The sequence below is a fragment of the Malus sylvestris genome, chromosome 8 (assembly GCF_916048215.2).
Source record: "Malus sylvestris chromosome 8, drMalSylv7.2, whole genome shotgun sequence".
Classification (NCBI taxonomy): Eukaryota; Viridiplantae; Streptophyta; class Magnoliopsida; order Rosales; family Rosaceae; genus Malus; species Malus sylvestris.
This window is the reverse complement of record NC_062267.1, coordinates 2,980,763-3,001,575: the sequence shown is the minus strand read 5'-3', so window position 1 is coordinate 3,001,575 and position 20,813 is coordinate 2,980,763. Positions and strand designations below refer to the sequence as shown.

At 37.8% G+C, this 20,813-nt stretch overlaps 1 protein-coding gene and 1 pseudogene across 6 annotated transcripts in view; both read left to right on the top strand.

Moving 5' to 3' along the window:
* The window catches only part of LOC126633183 (probable disease resistance protein At4g33300), a 50,210-nt gene that overhangs the window by 13,345 nt on the left and 16,052 nt on the right, over nucleotides 1-20,813 (top strand). For 2 of the 6 annotated variants that reach the window (XM_050303760.1, XM_050303753.1), the window contains exon 5: nucleotides 99-1,015. The exons of 3 other annotated variants lie outside the window; for them this stretch is intronic. In XM_050303760.1, coding sequence (XP_050159717.1) covers nucleotides 99-910 — 812 coding nt within the window. In that variant the 3' untranslated portion in view covers nucleotides 911-1,015. Of the gene's footprint in view, nucleotides 1-98; nucleotides 1,016-20,813 lie in introns of those variants that run through there. One more of the 6 variants, XM_050303758.1, reaches the window with a different exon arrangement.
* Nucleotides 10,330-20,644, top strand: LOC126633186 (probable disease resistance protein At4g33300; annotated as a pseudogene).

The window sequence follows — 20,813 nt, the reverse complement described above, 5'->3', positions numbered from 1 at the left end:
TTAACGTGTCTCAGTAATTGCATTTATTGATTATGAGGTTATTCATTATGTTTACTCATTTGTGCTGATTTAAACCGATTCATCACTCGATAATGCAGGTGAAATGAAAGAGATGGACTGGTTCCAGATGGAGTTTCCCAAATGTGAAGTGCTGATTTTGAATTTTTCATCCGACGACGAGTACCTTTTGCCTCCTTTTATTGAAAACATGCCAAAGTTGAGGGCATTGATAATCATGAATTACAGTACATCAAATGCCATCCTAAATGGCTTTTCAGTCTTCTCAAATTTATCCAACTTGAGAAGCCTCTGGCTCGAAAAAGTGTCTGTCCCTCAATTAGCTACCATCCCCCTGAAAAATCTGAGGAAAATCTATATAATCCTATGCAAGATCAGTAATAGCCTTGATCAATCCACCTTTCCTCGGCTGACAGAGCTCACAATCGATCATTGCGATGACTTATTCCAGCTGCCTTCGTGCATTTGCGCAATGCCTTCGCTCAAGAACTTGAGCGTAACCAACTGCCACAGCCTATACCAGCTCCCAGCTGATTTGGGAAAGCTGCAATCTCTACAGATCCTAAGGCTATATGCGTGTGCGGCACTGCAGACGCTTCCGGCCAGCATTTGCGAGTTACTTCGCTTGAAGTACGTTGACATTTGCCAGTGTGTAAATTTGAGATGCCTTCCCATGGACATTGGTAAACTACCAAGTTTGGAAAAGATTGACATGAGGGAATGTTCACAAATTAGCAATCTACCGAAATCCGCTGCAATGTTACAGTCTCTGCGCCTCGTAGTGTGCGACGAGGATATTTCTTGGATGTGGAGAGACGCAGAGAAGGCATTGCCGGAGCTTCATGTTCAGGTGGTGGAGAAACATTTCGATCTGGACTGGCTCGATGAATGAGCAAATTGTTGCACCATTACCATTATTAATTTGTATGGATTTTGATGTAAATAGTGAATCATTTGTTCATATGAAGTTAAATAATAGGAATTGAGATCCTCTTCAGATTTCTCTACCATCATTTTAAATTTTGCGGCTCCCATTAGTCTATTTCACCGATCCACCTCACACAAACTAAGGGTGCGAATCATTCTTTGCAACAACACGGATTTTCTTGTTCTTAAGCTTCGGATACAGAGATCCATAGAGGATGTCGATTCAAATAATAGGGAAAAAAAATTAGAGGATTATTCTGCATGTGTTTCTGTGGTTCTGTTTTCTTTGAAGACTCCAGAAATCGTTGGAAGTGCCCTCTTTAGTGACAGTCAACTGATGATAGGCGGCTCAGAAGCAACAAAGTGGCTTATTTCACAAGCACGTTAGCCTGAAGCCAAAAGTTAGGACAAACACTTTTGAAATACTTGTAACGTCTGAGTGACTTCAGATAGGGTCCAATTTTATTGAACTTACGTGAGTGTTTGAATTAGTCTACCCACATCCCGCGATCTCATCCATCCCACTTATCCCCTCCCCCTAATACGACTTTAGCACACTACACCACACCCATTATTAAAAATAATTGATTAATTTAAACTTCTGGACTAACTTATGACTTTAGCACACTACACCATACCCATTATTAAAAATAATTGATTAATTTAAACTTCTGGACTAACTTAATAACAACCGCCCTAATACGACTTTAGCACACCACACCACACCACACCACACCCAATATTAAAAATAATTGATTAATTTAAACTTCTGGACTAACTTAATAACAACCGTTGATTTTTTAAATCATCATTGTCAAGATTCACCTAAAATAATTGTTTTTTTTTTTTGAAAAAGATTCAGAGGAATTTTATTGATAACGAATAAAGAAGTTACACTGATTTAAACCTAACCTCTCATAATATAAGCAAAAAGGATAAAAAAAATTACGTAAAGAAGAAGGGGACATAAATTCTACCTCTAGCAATGAAAACAGTAAAGAGACATGGAAAGGACAGGGTAACATGAAACTTGACACTTCTAAATCCAAACCTAAAGGTCTAAACCTGCAAATCAGATCGAGCAACATCACAGGATTAAGAAGAAAAAAAAAGAAAGTGAGATAAACATGTATTTCGAGATGTTCATTAATTTGAAAAGCGGAAGCCAGTAGCAAACATAGTCTATATGCCGAGATTCACACTGATTTGAGAAGTGGAAGCCATGGAAACTAACATAGTCCGAACGAGCCACTGGTGACACACCCCAACCCGGTATGTCCACTAGAACTTTGAATCGAGTTGTGCTGGTCGACACCTGAAGGGTGACGAAGCCACAAAGTATAGTGATGTGGAAAATGTGAATAACTTTAAACCTAAAAGTGCATAAATATAAGAGTGCGCTGGTGAGCGGGAATGAACCCAATTCACACGTGATTACAGAGCATAAATACAGTACAGTAAAATAGGATGAGAATTATATCATCGATGGTAATCGTCTACACCAAGATTTGCCAATAATCTTCGTCGGCACACTCGCACTGAACAGTAGAGTGGCTCTGATACCATACTGTCACATCTCAGTCTCGGCTCTGCCGTAGCACGATATTGTCCGTTTTGGGCCCCAACCACACCCTCCCAGTTTTGTTTCTGGAAACTCAGACAAGAACTTCCCAGTGGGTTACCCATCCTAGGAATGCTCTCGTCCGAACTCACTTAACTTTGAAGTTCCAATGGAATCGAAGCCAGTGAGTCCCCAAAATGCCTCGTGCTATAAGGAGGGGAGCATGTACATATAAGACACATCACCCTCTCTCCGTTGGTCAATATGGGCCAAAAAATAAAACCGTGAGGGCGTGGCCGGGGCCCAAAGCGGACAATATAGTACTACGACGGAGTCGAGACTGGGATGTGGCAACTGGCAAAGGGGAAAAATCATTTAACTATTTCATTATTGTATTGAGCAACAAAATATTACATCTCTCTATTGGTTCAATTGCTGTTAAATAAGTAAACTCTTGATTTGGCTGAATTTTCGCCAAAAAAAAGATCTTTCAAGAAAATCTAAAATTATCGATTCATATCATGAGAAATTTTGTACAATGAGTCCAAAAGAATCTTCAACACCATGTATTAACTTGGTTTATGCAACTTTCTCAATTATTACAGAACTATTAATAAAATAGCCTAAATTACAACGTTATTAAGGAGATTCGAGCATACATCATGACGTGTCTAAGAGATAAAAACAAAGAGATATATGGTAAGATAGCAAAGCAGTATGAAACCATATTATATATGCAATGAACCTTTATTTCAGTGGTGTTTTATCTTGCCAAGCTTGTAAAGGTGATGACCCAAAAGAAGATTTAAAGCTGCCGGATCCCTTTGGCAGAGGAAGCTTGCTGCATATCTATGAAACAATTTCTGGTTTTTCTTCCGAGGCTAATAACAACGATAACACAGCTACAAAATTGGAATGAGAAATATGGGCCGGTTTAATACAATGAGGCCAAATAACGTTGGGTCTAATGCACGTTTTCATATTTTCTTAATCACTCGAGGTCCCATATATCTTTTTCTATTGTCCTCTGTGAAAGTTAAGATTGGCTTATCTTTAGCTACACACCCTAAAATTTCATTTTTAATTTTACTTTACTCTCTGTAACTCAAAAATCATCATTTAACTCCTTGAAACTCAAAGTTCACTCCACTTTACTCTTTGAAACTCAAAGTTCGTTCCACTTTACCCCTTGAAACACAAAGTTCGCGCTACTTTAAAAGTCGTCTATGTAAAACTCAAAATTCGTTCAACATTGCTTTAGATTTGTTAATTTCTCATGTGTGTTTGATTTGGGTGTGGCAAGCTGATCAATTTAATTTTTATTTTTTTCATCTCTTCAATTTCTTTTAAACTTAATATTCCATGACTATTTATAACCAAATTTATTGCACATGGGTCTCACATATGTTTCAAGATCCGAGCTATAAGTTTTAGGGAGAAGAGAGTACACAAGTCAATGTGGAACGAACTTTGAGTTTTCAAGGAGTAAAGTGGTGACTTTAGAGTTACATGGAGCAAAGTGAGACTAAAATAGAGTTCTGGAGAGCATAACTAAAAACAAGCCTTCAGATTTCTCATATTTTTAGAGAATATAATCTAATTGCTAACTGTGTAGCTAATTATGGTGTTGATCACTCAAATGTTAATTGGTGGGATTCATACCCTTCGTGTGCTGATCACTCAAAAAAATTATATATAATAGCATAATATAAAAGAACATTTGACTGTTAAGACCAAATCATAATAACTTAGTAATAGTGGTTGGAAAACTTTTCGCTCCCCCTTTTTCGATCCGATATCTTACTAATCAAGACACCTAGTCATTCACTCCTTTATTGCGCATGAGACTACCTAAAACTTTTGCATTGAGAGGCAAACCTTTACATTTCTCCATCATTTCTTTTATTAATATTGTCAAACGCCTTAGACTCGTCTACTTGCCTAGTAGAAAACGACATGGGGTTGAAGATTGAAATACTCAGCTCCCCCCAAAATGATCAAGTCACTTATTGCTCTCATCATATTAACAACATAATGTTGTCTTGTGGTTACCAATATTCTATTGCCTTTAGCACTCCTTTGAATAAGTGGTATCCTTAATTGGGATGAGGATTCTCTCCGGATTCTCTTTGTGGGGATCCTAGAAATTCTCATATCATAGTCGTTCATTGTACATCGTGCATTCAGTTTTCGTTAGGTACTATTTGTATTTAATTTTAAATAAAATAATTCAAATGATTTTTAACCGCACAATGTACGATGAATAGTTAAGATGTGAAGATCTCTAAGATTCTCACAATTTTGATCGGAATGGGATCCAAATCCCCTTAATTGATCCAACTTTTCATGGTGGGTCGACACGGCATCTAGGATAATGAAAAACCTCTTGCCCTCAAGGATGTTGACATGGACATGACTCAGCTGATCATTTGAACTAAGGGTGTCATCACCGCTTACGGTCGGCAATCTTATTTTCTCTACCATCATTCAACAACACCTTAGAGATGTCCGACATGGGGAGAAGTCTCTTGTCGTTTAGGTACTTGTTGTATGCCGTCTTCATTGCGTTGAAACACATGCGTGTTTCTTCTTTGCTCGTCAATCACAAGTAACATCTCATTAAACTCTTTTGTCTTGTTGGCGATGTCATGGCGAAAACAAAAGCCAATAGGGGTGACAGGGAAAGTTAGCTGCTGCTTCTTGCTCTTAGGAACAACAACATTTTCAGCTTTTCGTTCTTGCTGCTCAGCTACTTGTTTCAGCATGCCAGAGTTCTACTCCTCCAGCACGTCCACCACTTTGCAGGATATATGGTTGTGCTGCTGCCACCGTATATTCTACCAGTAGAAATATCAGCTGCAAACCTTATTTAAAAGGGAGTTTTAATGAAAAACCTGGTACTGTTCACTTTAATGAAAAATCACATTTTACACTAAAAAGTCAAACCTGATACTATTTATTTTACCTTTTATTTTGTCATAATCTTTAAAACTCAAAGTTTTCAAGTCATTTTCATTAGTTTTCCTTATTTAAAATATCACTGTCGATAATAATATCAATGTGTAAATTTGTGGAAATATCGACGGATACTTTAAGGGTTGTCAAACATTTTTTGGATGAAATAAAAGAGTTTCTCTAAACCTGTGTGGGGGTAGGGGCGGATGTAGCCAAGTGGATCAAGGCAGTGGATTGTGAATCCACCACGCGCGGGTTCAATCCCCGTCGTTCGCCCATCAATAAATGGACCATTTGTTACGGATATTTAACAGTTGCGTCAGAAATATAGACGATTTATGTCGATTTTAGTTTAAACTTAAGAGTTTCTCCTATATAGAGTGTAAGGGCGGAGCTTTAAATTTCTTTATGAGTGGGCTAGCTAAAAAAATTATCCTAAAATCAAATGATATTTTTTGCTACATTCGTATTGTATGCAAAAACTTGAGTTTAACTTTTGTATTTGTATACTTTAAAATTTGCTTAGCATGAACTCTATTGAGTTCACAATTACAAACTGCAAAAATTACAATAAATCATCCAATTTCATGTATATTTAGATGCAAACACCAGAAGAAGATAGAAATCTTGATACTTGAGCCATCTCAACTAGCACAAAACAAAACAATAAAAGTAGAAGTAAAGGTATCTTAAAAAAAAATTGATTGAAAACAATATAAAGCCCATTAAATCAAAGCACAATAATCTTGAACAAAATGACATTACAATTTTTATTGTAATTTTTATATTTTTAGTTGTGCTAAATACTCACTGAGCTAGTTCGATTAAACATAATTCTTCTTGCACTTTTCTCGTCCATTATATTAGGCTACACACTAAAGTACATACATATTGCTACAAATCCTCCCTGGACTATAGCCCACCATAACTTTTGTTGTGGCTCTGCCAGTGATAGAGTGAAGTTTAGACTTCATCTCTCATTTTCTTATCTTCTCTTATTTTTTGAACATTTCCATAATAAACGAAATTTTAAACACTGCAAGCTACCACCACTTTTCAATATCGGAGACAATGTTTCCTGCACCCTGACCCAACAATGGTGATTCTCATTGACTAACAAAATGACCATCTTGTCCTTGCTCAGAAGTATGGTAGTCTGTTTTCAGTCTAGAAAGTCGTCAAGCATGGATTTGGATTTCATCCGGAATTTTTTTTGTGAAGATCTTAGAATTTATTACATTTTATCTGTTCATTATACATTATACAATAAAAATATTTAATTTTTTATTTAAAATTAAATATAAATAACACATAATAAAAAATAGTTGAATAATATGCGATAAAATGATCAGGATATAAAAAAGAATCCAAGAATACCCTCATCGGTCAAGCATTAGAGAAAAAGACGACAGTCCTACAAACATACACATAAAATTGGCAGAGTAAAAAGCAGTCAAGCACCTTCATCATCGCATCATTCCATGCACCACGTCATCGTCAAAAAGCATATGAAGTGATATATTCATTGACTTAAAAGTCTTTGTGTTTACATTAGGATTTGGATCTGTTCCAGACCTTAGGTACCGTTTGGTACGCAGACGGGACGGAACGGAACGAAATAGAGGTTCGTGTTATGTTTGGTATGTATAGGACAGAACAGTTCGGATTTCGTGTTAAATGATTAACTTAGCCTTGTTTGTACAATTTCTGCAGCGTCGTCGTTTTCCTTCGTTTTCTCGGCAACCAATTAGACCCCCAAACAATTACAAGAAGAAAAAAAATGACGAATCAGACCCCCAAACAATTTCTTTCTCTTCAAATCAAACACAGAAAAATCCCAAAATTCATTTCAATCAATTTTTGCAACTACGTCATCGTCCTCCTGCAGCATCGTCATCGTCTTCCCTGCAGCGTTGTCATCATCCTCCGTGCAGCATCCACCTTCTTCCCTCCGACCCACCAAACTGTTTCACTCTCTCTTTCCCCAACCTCGCTCTCCAAATCGGGCGACTCCGTCTTAACCCAATGGTCCGGCATCGACTCGCCCTCCCGACTCGACTGGCTCGGCATCTACTCACCCCCTTCCTCCCACCACGACAGCTTTATAGGATACAAGTTCCTCTCTTCTGCCCCCACATGGAAATCTGGGTCGGGCTCTATTTTCCTCCCACTGGTCAATCTCTGATTCAACTACTCCTTCCGGATTTTTCGACCCAAACCACCTCGACCAGGACCACAACCCCCTCCCCGGCACCGCCCACTTGTTCGCCACCTCAGATGACGAGCTTAGCTTCGAATCGGGTCGTGTTCCGGATCAGATCCACCTCGCTTACACGGACGAAGATGATGAGATGGGGTCATGTTCGTGACGCCAGACGGTGCCGGAGAAGAAGAGGGTTTGCTATGGTGACGTTGTCATCGTCGGATGGGTTTGCTGGGATTGGGTTAGCAGTTGGGTTACTGGGTTTATGGTGGAGCAAGAGGAGGGCTACGGAAGAGACAAGGGTAGAAGAGAGGGAGGTTACGGAAAAGAAAGGGAGGTAGACAATGTAATTAATGAAAAATAAGAGGGGTATTGTTGTCCAAAAAAATTATAATTTTGTGTCCCACGGGATGGAAAAACCCGTTCCAAGGGGAGGGGGAACCAAAATCTAACCCATTTTCATTCCGTGGGACACGCATTCCACGTAATTTTAGCGCACCAAATGTGGTACGGAACGCGTATGTCCCACTCTGTTCCGTCTCATCCCACGTACCAAACGCACCCTTAGTGTTCAAAGCCTATGAATCATTTCATCTGGACCACTAATTGGTATGTAAAAGAAATTAGAGTTGTTGGTTTTGTGTGGTGGGCCAGAAAAATGAGTTAATATGGACCATTGGATTAAATTTATGTCGTCCAGATGAAGTGATCCCTAGGCTCAGGACACTAAGGTCCTGAGCAGATCCAATTCCTTTACATTAGGGTTTAAAGTTTAGGGTTTAGGTCTTGCATTGCATAACTTGCATGTTAGGAATCCGGATCCTCCCCGAATCCTCTTTGTAAGGATCTTTGAGACCAGTCAATCATGTCAGTTTATCGTACATCATATGATAAAAAATTATTTTAAATATTTTTATTTAAAATTAAACACAAACAGTACTTGAAAAAAACTGATTGCATAATATACGATGAACGTATACAATTCACGGATCCTCAGGATCCTCACCAAAGGGATCCGTAGAGGATCTTGTTGGGCATGTTAGGTGGATTTGGATCCTCTCCTTAAAGGGATCCCCCTATTTGTAGCCGTTGGATAAAAATCCAACGGCCTAAGATGATTGGTTAGGAGGATCCTCTCCATTAGCTCAGGAGAGGATCCAAATCCATGTTAGGTGAGGGAGCCACTCATCCAAGCAAACAAAAGGATTTTTGTCACTATGAATAGGACAAATGAAAATGTTAGGGAGACTATCTGTGAGATAAAATTTACAAATTATATAATATGTCATTAATAGAAAATGACTACGTTTATCAATTTTTATTTAATTTAATTTACAAAATTTGTGTTTATAAATTTAATCTTCCTAACATTAGCCTCGTATAAATAGGCATCTCCTACTCCTGTTGTCACTATACTTCTCTTGCAATGCACTCTGCATCGACAAAAAAATTGCTCTTTGGCATCACTAACTACGAATGCAAAAGGCTACTTACATGAAAAGAGTTCATGGCCACGTGGCATCCATGCCACGTGTTGACAACCATATACATATCGTTGTTGTATTAAAACTAGACACTACACTGATGATAAACCCGTTTATAAGTCATTCTCATGACAAAGTGGTATTAAAGCAACTCACACAATGAGTAAATGTGGTTAGATAAGACCATCAAAACACACGTGGTTTTGTTGTGATAGCAGAAGACGTATAATTCAATTGGTCAAATACATTCATCCTTGCATAGAGAATTCAACTCCTCGTCATACATTGAGAAATTTTTATTGTGACGGAAACACGGTAGTACATCATGTGTTTTTATGTAAATGGTAATTTTTTATATTTTTTTAAGTTATTAACTTTGTAACTCAGATATCACACTATTTGTATAATGACACGTGGTGTACCACTTCGTGTGCCAATCACATTGAAAAATCTCTCATCATACATTATCATTTGTATAAAAGAAGTAAATTAAAAGTGATGACATACTAATAGGATCCTCTCCAAATCCTTTTGGTGAGAATTTTAGAGATCCGTGAATTGTGTCTGTTCATCTATATCGTGTGGTCAGTTTTCGTTAACTATTGTTTATATTTATTTTTAAATAAAAATATTTAAAATAATATATGATCGCACGATTTACAGATTTCTGAAATCCTCACAAAAAAGATCTGGCGAAGATCTGGATTTGATGACATATGCTGAAAAAGCCATGTTTAAACAAAAATATTACTTTTTACCACATATTTATATCATCCTTTTAATTGGATTATGGAAGGGTTGTTTTATTAACACCCCACATTTTATTGACTACACCCCACATTTACTTTTTAAATTAAAATTTTTCTTAACACACCCCACATATTTTCCAATACTACCCTCACAGCTCACATCTCACATCTCATACACCCCACACTTCACATCTCACATCATCAACTAATTAACCACACATCAAACTCTTCATCTCTTTTAAACAAAAGAATAATCCATATTTTAAAGACAAGAAAGATGAATTAAATTGTTGTATAAAATCTCTATCTTGCCGTTTGATTTATAAACATCTGTCAAATTTTCTAGAACAATCACGTCGGATTCTAAGAAACCTGATGGACAAATGGTAAGAATTGTTCTTATAAGGTCATGTTAGTTCTAATTAGAGTAGGGCTTTGCAAAAAGTCAATTTTTCATTCCATTATTTAAATAATTTCTCGAATGTGAAAACCAGCGAATGAACGAGGAGCAAAACTTGATTTTTTGTTCCGTTGATCAAAAGATATATTTTCATCAACTTGTTTGTGTTTTTAGGGTTTTGTTCTACAATGGAGAGTAAGAGCAAGTGTGAGGGCTCGATTAGTCATTTCATATTAGAGTTACAAGTTGTTTAATATTACGTTTTTAAGTGTGGTGTATTCAAAAAATATGTGGGGTAACCGAAATGCTGTCTCCATAACAAGACAAACCAATTCACCCGCCATAGTCGCACAGCTCCCACCACCACCAACAAGGGCAATGACGGACTTCTTCATCGAAAAGGTCATGATGGAGCTCCTGAAAACCTTAATCGCCATCTCCTGCAAATCATGCCACAGCAGAGGAACCGCCGAGCAACTCAAATCCTCAATCGAGGAGCTCCTCCCCATAATCCAAGAAATCAAGTACTTCGGCGTCGAGCTACCGGTTGAACGGCAGTTCCAGCTCAACGGCGTCGAGCCAGATGATGGAACAGCAGCTTGGGGCCTTAAAGATTGGGACTTGTGTCGGCGGGGGTGGCGGTGGTGGGTGGATGGGGGAGGCTGTGAGGAGGGTGGAGGAGGAAGGGCAGATGAAGTGGGAGGTGAGCAATTCGGTGGTGTTGGGATTGAGGGTGGGGATGAAGACGGTGAAGAGAATGATTTTTGGGAGGGAGGACTTCAGGGTCGTTGGGATTTGTGGGATTGGTGGCTCTTGAAAAACCACTCTCGCCAGAGAGCTTTGCAAGGATGATCAAGTTAGATGTAAGTAACTGAGTGCCTATTTCTAATTGCTTACTGGTGAAGTTGTGATCCTAATCGATTTTGCTAGAAGTGCTTTTATTTTATTAAAAACAAGTTGATATTTTTTTGGAAAATTCACTTGCTTTTCAGATGATATAATCAATTTTTTTTGCTTCTTTTGAGAATATTCTTTGATTGGTATTCTAAAATTTGAATTTGCTCTAACGGGTTCTCTAGAATTTGAGTTTTCTTTAGAATCAAACGCTGACTCTGTTTTGTGCTCATCCGATCGAATGCAGCTTATTTCAGCGAGAGAATTCTGTTCCTGAGTATCACAGTGTCCAGATGGAACTTGCAGTACGAGTGGATCACCGCAACGAGAACTCTGGTGGTTTTGGATGATGTGTGGTCAGTGGCAGTACTTGTGCCGCTGCTCCTTAAAATCCCGGGCTGGAAGTTTCTTGTTGTCTCACGTTTCAAATTCCCAACCGTTCTCGATGCCACTTATGATGTGCAGTTGTTGAGGGAAGAAGAAGCACTCTCTCTGTTTTGTTACTCTGCTTTTGGCCAAAACTCCATTCCTCCTGCGACTGATAAAAATTTGGTCAAGCAGGCACAATCTTAAGCGCTTTTGCTAGAATACAATTGCTTCTTTGAAAACCTCTAGAAAGTGCTTCTATAATGCACAATCACTTCTATAGGACTATCTCCTCTTGGGTTAAAACTAAAAAATTTTAGCCTAGAAAATTTAGGTTTTGACCCAGAAACAACTTTTCTGCTCCAACCCTTCTAGTCTAAATTTTTAGCCTTAGATTATTAAAGAATGAATTTAGACTATTTTTTAATTAACTTTAAAAAATTACGTAGACTATTCTAAATTAATTTTATGAACATTTTAACTTAAAAATATTTAAATTCCGATAAATATTAAAAATTACTAAATTGACACATGAAACTCATGAAACACTATGAACAAATCACTATATCGGATCATTAATAAACCATGATTAATACAAATGGTTTTGGAAGATGGTAGATAGAAAAATTGGAAGAATTATATAAGAAAAGTGAGTTTTGTGTGGATGTTTGAACAAATACATAGGTATTTATAGAGTTTTTGGGTGAATTTTGAGATAAATAATTTTTTTTAATTATTCTAGCCTTTGGATTTAAATTTAGGAAATTAGATCTTCTTTGTTTTTTTTTTTTTTTACAGTTAAATTTGATTATAGTCGATCACAGCTCTTGGATTCAATAAATATAGAAATATAAAACACTAAAAAAAATTAAACGCAGGCTGTTGAATAAACCAACAGTCTGTTTAAATCAGACCGCACGATAAAAATAGAGCCGTTAAGCTCATATTTGCATGGCAACAAGTGGGTTAGGCTCATGATTGCATGGCAACAAGCGGGCAGCAAGCCCACGGGTGTGTCGGGTGACCTGCTGGGCTTGGCGTGCACCCTCGCCTAGTGGGTGAATTTCATTTGTCGTTTCTCACTCTCACATGTGGGCTTCACCACTAACGTTGGCCAAAATTTTGGCCGGAATTTGGCTTTTTTTTAAGTTTTAAGACTTACCCCCATTTTAGAACAAGGGTTGAAATGAAATGAGGGGGGGAATAGATGGGAAATTTTAGAACTTACTTGGTCTAAGTTATACCGCCAAACATGGTCGCAAGCCTCCTGTCTCCATTTTCTGCTAATCAAAATGGGTTATTTTATGTTTCCTTACATCGGCAACTAATTGTTTTCTTGAAATTTAGATTGTTAATGAGTGTAAGCGGCTTCCTTTTATTGAACTAAACATGGTAAATACCAATATTAAACTAAACATGGTAAATACCAAAAATATATATGACAATATTTGAGAATTTCTTATATATTCATTAATCTCCAAAGTGGAGTATATATAGGAGTTACAATTGGTATTACAGATGTACTTTACCAATGTGGGACAATAAACTATTATTTACACTTTAACTAATATATAACTCACAACACTCCCCTTCAAGTTGGTGCAAAGATGTCACGCATGCCTAACTTGTCAAGCGAGTTGGAAAACACACTATTAGACACAGCCTTAGTAAGAGCATCATCAAGTTTATCTTCAGATCTCACAAACGGAAACATAATAATTCTAGCATCCAATTTTTCCTTAATGAAATGTCGATCAATCTCCACATGTTTTGTTTGATCATGTTGCACTGGATTATGAGCAATCTCAATAACAGCCTTGTTATCACAATGAAGTTTCATAGCACCTTTGGAGTTAAACCCAAGATCTCTCAACAATTTTTTCAATCACAACAACTCACATATACCATGCGACATAGCATGAAACTCAGCTTCTGCACTTGACCTAGCCACCACTTTTTGTTTCTTGCTTCTCTAAGTAACTAAATTACCACCCACAAACATAAAGTATCCAGATGTAGATCGCCGATCAGTGATGTAACCTGCCCAATCTGCATCTGTATACCCTTTGACATTCAAATGACCATTCTTAGAGAAAACCAGGCCTCTACCAGGAGCCATCTTTAAGTACCTCAAAATATGGGTTACTGCATCCATATGAGCTTCACTAGGTGAGTGCATAAACTGACTTACCACACTAACTGCATAAGCAATGTCAAGGCGAGTGTGAGACAAATAAATTAATCTCCCCACAAGTCTCTGATATCGTTCCTTATGAGTATGAACTTGATCTGGAAATAAGCCTAGACGATGATTTTGCTCAATCGGAGTATCAACAGGTTTGCAATCTAACATACCCGTTTCAGCTAACAAATCAAGAATATATTTCCGTTGAGACAGAAAAATACCATGCTTGGATCATGCAACCTCGATTCCAAGAAAATACTTCAATTCACCTAATTCTTTCATCTCAAACTCAGTAGCTAGGTACTTTTGAAGGCGTTGTATCTCCTTCTGATCATCACCAGTCACTATCATGTCATCAACATAAATAATCAATGCAGTTAGCTTAGCATTTTGTCGCTTTAGAAACAAAGTATGATCTGAATGACTTTGGATATACCTAAATTTCTTCATTGGACTTGTAAACATCCCAAACCACGCTCTAGAAGATTGTATCAAACTATACAAGGCCTTTCGTAACTTGCATACAACACCTTTTCCAGGAGATGTTCCAATACCATGTGGGAGATCCATATACACTTCCTCCTTAAGATCACCATGAAGAAAAGCATTCTTAACATCAAACTGCAACATAGGCCAATCCTGGTTTGCTGCTAAGGACAGAAGAACACGCACAGTATTAAATTTGGCAACATGAGCAAAGGTCTCCTGATAGTCTACCCCATAGGTTTGAGTACAACCCTTAGCAACTAATCTGGCTTTATACCGGTCAATAGAACCATCTGCTTTGTGCTTAATAGTAAACACCCATCTACATCCAACGGCTTTCTTCCCGTTTGGTAAAGGAACTAAATCCCAAGTAGAATTTTTTTCCAATGCTTCCATCTCAACTTGCATGGCATTAACCCATTTAGGGTCAGACAAAGTATCTTGCAATTTTGTTGGAATCGATACACTAGATAGCTGACATATGTAAGATGCATATGATTTGGATAAACGATGAGTAGACACATAATTGTTGATGGGATATTTGGCTTTGGCATGCATATCAGGCTCATATTGTACTTTAGGTTTTCCACGATTAGCTCGTGGAGGCAACTGATAAGTAGAAGAATCGTCAGAATTTACCTCATGTATGCCACCATCTTGTACCAAACTGTTAGAAGAATCATCACTGGACGAACCATCATCAGGCAACTCGTTAGACATATCAACAGCAGGTAACCGATCATCAGAAGGTAATTCGTCAGACATACTAACAGGCAACTCGCTGGGCACATCTGATCTATCGTCAGTAGAAATAGTTCCAGGAATAACAGGTAACCGATCACTATCTGTAGTTGACTGATCAGTATCACGCAACATAATAGGTTATGTTCCCAACTTTGCCTGTAACACATCATTCATACCATCTCTTCGAATCTGCACTTCACTCCCCCTCTCCCCCTGAAGTGGAGAGTCGGAAGAGGGCTTCACAAAATACAAAACTTCCTCATGGAAGGTGACATCCATGGTAATATAAGTTTTTTGAGTCGGAGGATGATAACACTTATAGCCTTTTTTATTGTTAGCATACCCAATAAAGACACACCAGAGAGCACATGCATCAAGTTTACTCCGCTGATGTGAGTAGACATGCACATACGCAATACACCCAAACACTTTCGGAGGAAGCTTGGATACAGAAACAAGAGAAACATATTTTTGTAGTACATCAAATAGTGTCTAAAAATCAAGAACCCTACTCGGAACACGATTGATCAAATACACAGCAGCCAAAACAGCATGGCCCCACAAATGATTAGGAACACATTTCAAGGAGCGAGCAACCTCCATTATTTGACGATTCTTCCGTTCGGACACACCATTTTGTTGGGGTGTAAATGGAGTAGTCGTCTGGTGAATAATACCATGATCACGAAAAAAACATGCCAAAGTGTGATTCACATATTCTCATCCGTTATCAGACCTAAAGACCTTAATTTTGGTTTGGAACTGAGTAGACACCATTGTACAAAATTCTTGAAGAAGTAACGGAACATCACTCTTATTCTTCATCAAGAACACCCAAGTTAACCGAGTACAATCATCAATAAAAGTAACAAACCAAAGGAATCCATTATAAGTAACTTTCGTCGGACCCCACACATCAGAATGTATCAAATCAAATGGTAAAGTAGCTTTAGAATCATTTACGAGAAATGAAGCACGATGACTCTTAGCCATGACACATGTTTCACACTTGAACTCCAAATCACTACAAGTGCGAAACAAAGAAGGAAATAGATGTTTCATATAACTGAATGATGGATGTCCCAATCGTCGATGCCACAACCAAATTTGATGTCTGTCATCCACTTTAGCACTTAAAACTTGATGATTATTTGAACCAGAAACAACAGTATCCTCCATAGTCAAGATGTACAAATCCCCTATTCTTTTACCATGACCAATTATCTTCTGAGTTTAAATATCTTGAAAATAACAATACGTAGGGTAGAAGTGAGCAGAACAATATAAGGTATCAAGAAGTTTTCCTACCGACAAAAGATTGCACTTAACATCAGGGACAAGTAAAGCACGGACTAATGATAAGGTTGGAGTCAAAGAGATAGTGCCTTTACCCTTCACAGGGGAATGTGCTCTATTTGCACTAGTAATATACGGATCACGAACATAGTCACATAACTCATCAAACACTCTAAGGTCACTAGTCACATGATCAGTGGCTCCAGTATCAATTATCCATTTATTTGTTCCACCAAGATGCATAACAACACGATGATTATATTGAGCCATTGAACAAAATCACGAACAATAAAGGCACAAAAGATACGCAGCGGAATGAAAATAATTTACCAGAACACTGTAGCAGCAGACTGTTCACGGCATTGCAGCAGAGCACTATTCACGGTACTGTAGCAATCACTGTACATGGCACTGTAGATGACCACTGTTCACAAAGCAGACTACTGTTCACGCATTGTACTGTAGCGCGACACTATTCAATTTTTTTTTTTCACGAAGGAAATCACGAAAAATATGGGCACAAAATTAAAGCACACAGGTCACCAAGAGCGAAATGCTATGATACCATATTGAACTAAACATGGTAAATACCAATATTAAACTAAACATGATAAATACCAAAAATATATATGACAATATTTGGGAATTTCTTATATATTCATTAATCTCCAAAGTGGAGTATATATAGGAGTTACAATTGGTATTACATATGTACTTCACCAATGTGGAACAATAAACTACTATTTACACTTTAACTAATATATAACTCGCAACACCTTTGGCTCTCAAAGTGATTGGAGCTTCATTGAAAGACCAGCCAGAATTGTGTTGGGCAAATGCAAGGAGCAAGTTGTCGAAAGGGGAAGCATTTTGTGAGTCCCATGAGAACAATCTACTTCAACGGATGGTAACGAGTCTCGACAGCTTATCCAAAAAAGTTAAATCATGTTTCTTCGATTTGGGTGCATTTCCAGAAGACAAGAAGATCCCTCTTGATGTTCTTACCAATATGTGGGTTGAAATACATGGCATCGACGAAGAAGAAGCGTTTGCTATTCTTGTCGAGCATTCGAACAAAAATCTCCTCACCCTGGTGAAAGATGCAAGGTACGATGCTTAAAGTTCGGTACTTTGTTTATTTTATTTGAGTGTGATTAGTTTCTGATTTGAACCCTTTGTATATATTGATATTGCAGAGATGGAGACATATATAGCAGTTGCTACGACATATCTGTTACACAGCATGATGTGCCGAGGGACCTTGCTTTTCATTTGAGCAATGATGGCAGCGTGAACAAACGCAGTCGATTGCTTATGCCAAGAAGAGAGACTGAACTTCCAAGAGAATGGGAGAGGGATTCCGATCAGCCATTTCAGGCGATGATTGTATCAGTTCATACCGGTATTAACATGTTTCAGTAATTGCATTTATCAATTATGAGGTTATTCCTTATGTTTACTCTTTCGTGCTGATTTAAACCGATTCATCACTTGATTATGCAGGTGAAATGAAAGAGATGGACTGGTTCCAGATAGAGTTTCCTAAATGTGAAGTGCTGATTTTGAATTTTTCATCCGACGACAAGTACCTTATGCCTCATTTCATTGCAAACATGCCAAAGTTGAGGGCATTAAGGTCATCTCCAACCGAAGGGTCCAAAGGGTCCAGAGGGTCAGAGGGCCGAAAATAACCCTAAAACCGTCTCCAACCGAGGGTTAGGCCAGAGGGCTCGGGAATCTGGGAGGGCCCCACAGAATTTCAAAGGGCCAAAGGGCCAAAGGGCTGGCTGCTGGCTGGCTTTTTTTTTTTTTTTTTTTTTTATAGTTTTCCTATTGTTGTTGGTTATAACCGACAGTAATAGGTATTCATAGGCAAAAAAAAAATTTTATTTACTATTAGTGTCGGTTATAACCGACATTAATAGTTTGAATTTTTTTTAATATAATGGCTAGCTGAGTCAGCTAGCCATTGGGTTTTTTTTTTTTCATTTAAACATTTCTTTTCTTCTATAAATATGGTGAAGTTCTTTCAATTCTTCACTTCATTTGCAATATTTCCTTCTTCAATATTGTTCAATATTTCCTTCAATATTGTTCAATATTTCCTTCAATATATTTCTCAATATTTCCTTCAATTTATTTCTCAATATTTCCTTCAATATTTCCTTCAATATATTTTCCAATATTTCCTTCATCTATAATATTTGTTTCAATTTTTCAATAATTTCCTTCATTTTTTTTCAAAAAAAAGGCCTCATCTACAATGAAAGGTAGGGATTGGACCCGAAAAGAAGATGAAGCTCTTTGCAAGGCTTATAGATGGGTCTCAGAAGATAGTGTGAGGGGGATTTCTCAAACAAGTGAAGGTGTTTGGACTCGTGTATCAAAAAATACATAGAGTTCTACGAAGGCACCATTCCACCGAATACCTGAAACCACGAAAGTTGTTCTTCAAGATGGAAGAAACATCTTCATCCAAGTTTGAATAAATGGCATCAAGCACTATTAGCAGCCGCAAGTAGACTTGAAAGCGGCGCCAATTACTATGACGAAGTTAGTGTTTTCACAGTTTATTTTAAATGTTTCATTATATTACATTTAATTTTTGTAATTATATGTCATTATATTACATTTAATTTAATGAATTAATTTCCTAAAATTTTTGTAATTATATTTTCTAGGTACGCCAAGCGGAGGAATTGTATATGGAGGGCAGCTCAAAACCCTTTCAATTTCACGGTTATTGGGAAATTTGTAAAGGGTGGGTGTTATTTGAAGATTCACCTCAACATAGAATGGATCCTTTGGGAGCTGCATCCCCATCTGTAGCTATGAATGAAGATGAATCTCCTACCATTCAACAAATAAGGGTAGAAAATCCAACTCTGTCCGAAAGTTCTTTACCTAGGGCTATGGGACGAAACAAGGCCCGAAGGTTGAGGGAAAAAGGCAAGACAAATGCTGATTACGCCGCTCAACATGAAGTAGCGGCCTCATTGCGATTATTGGCGGAGCAAAATGCCCTTAAGGCGGAAGAAAGGAAGTGTAGGCATGAAAAACGGGCCAAGCAAATACAAGAAGAGATAGATGATAAGAATATGGAAATGAACACTTCGAATTATACTCCAATGAGTAAGGCCTATTTTGATAGGAAAAAAAAAAGAAATTATGAGCCGACGGCAGTTGTTTGTGACAGACTATACTCCTACGATGGTGGATGATGAAGATAATAATGATTATGGATATTAAATTTAAGTTGTTGTGGTTTTTAAATTTAATTTGTCATTTTTAAATTTTAGTTGTAGTTTTTAAATATAAGTTGTAGTTTTTAAATTTAAGTTATTGTTGTTTTTAAATTTAAGTTGTAGTTTTTAAATTTAAATAATAAATTATGTTTAGCCTTTTGCCCTCCGTTGGAGACGGTTTTTTGTGAGATGGCTAAAACGAGCCCTCTGGCCCTCTGACCCTCTGTTGGAGACGGAGGCAAATATGACCATGTACTGTTTATTAAAATATTAATATCTTGGAGAATCTTGGAGGGCCAGATGGCTAAAACGAGTCATCTGGCCGGCCATCGATTGAAGATTGCCTGATAATCATGAATTACAGTACATCGAATGCCATCCTAGGTGGCTTTTCAGTCTTCCCAAATTTATCCAACTTGAGAGGCTTCTGGCTCGAAAAAGTATCCGTCCCTCAATTATCTACCATACCCCTGAAATATCTGAGGAAAATTTTTATAATCCTATGCAAGATCAGTAATAGCCTTGATCACTCGGCCTTTCCTCGGCTCACAGAGCTCACGATTGATCATTGCGATGACTTATTCCAGCTGCCTTCGTGCATTTGCGCAATGCCTTCGCTCAAGAACTTGAGCGTAACCAACTGCCTATACCAGCTCCCAGATGATTTGGGAAAGTTGCAATCTCTATAGATCCTAAGGCTATACGCATGTCCGGCACCGCAGACGCTTCCGCGCAGCATTTGCGAGCTACTTCGTTTGAAATACATTGACATTTCCCAATGTGTAAATTTGAGATGCCTTCCCATGGAAATTGGTAAGCTAGCAAGTTTGGAAAAGATTGACATGAAGGGAATGTTCACAAATTAGCAATCTGCCGAAATCCGCTGCAGCGTTACAGTCTCTGCGCCGTGTAGTGTGCGACGAGGATATTTCTTGGATGTGGAGAGATGCAGAGAAGGCATTGCCGGAGCTTCATGTTCAGGGGGTGGAGAAACATTTCGATCTGGACTGGCTCGATGAATGAGCAAATTGTTGTTCCATTGGTCAATGTTAATTTGTATAAACTTTGATGGAAATTGTAAATAATTTGTTCATATGAAGTTAAATAATAGGAATTGAGATCCTCTGTAAATTTGTGTCTGGAGCTCCGGAGTCTGGATCACTCATTTTAAACCATACAATCCCATTAGTCCATTTTACTAGTCCACCTAACATAAACTAAGAGTCCGAATCCCTTTTCAATCGCATGGATTTTCTAGTCTTAAACTTTGAACACAAAAATGTCAATTCAAATAATAGGA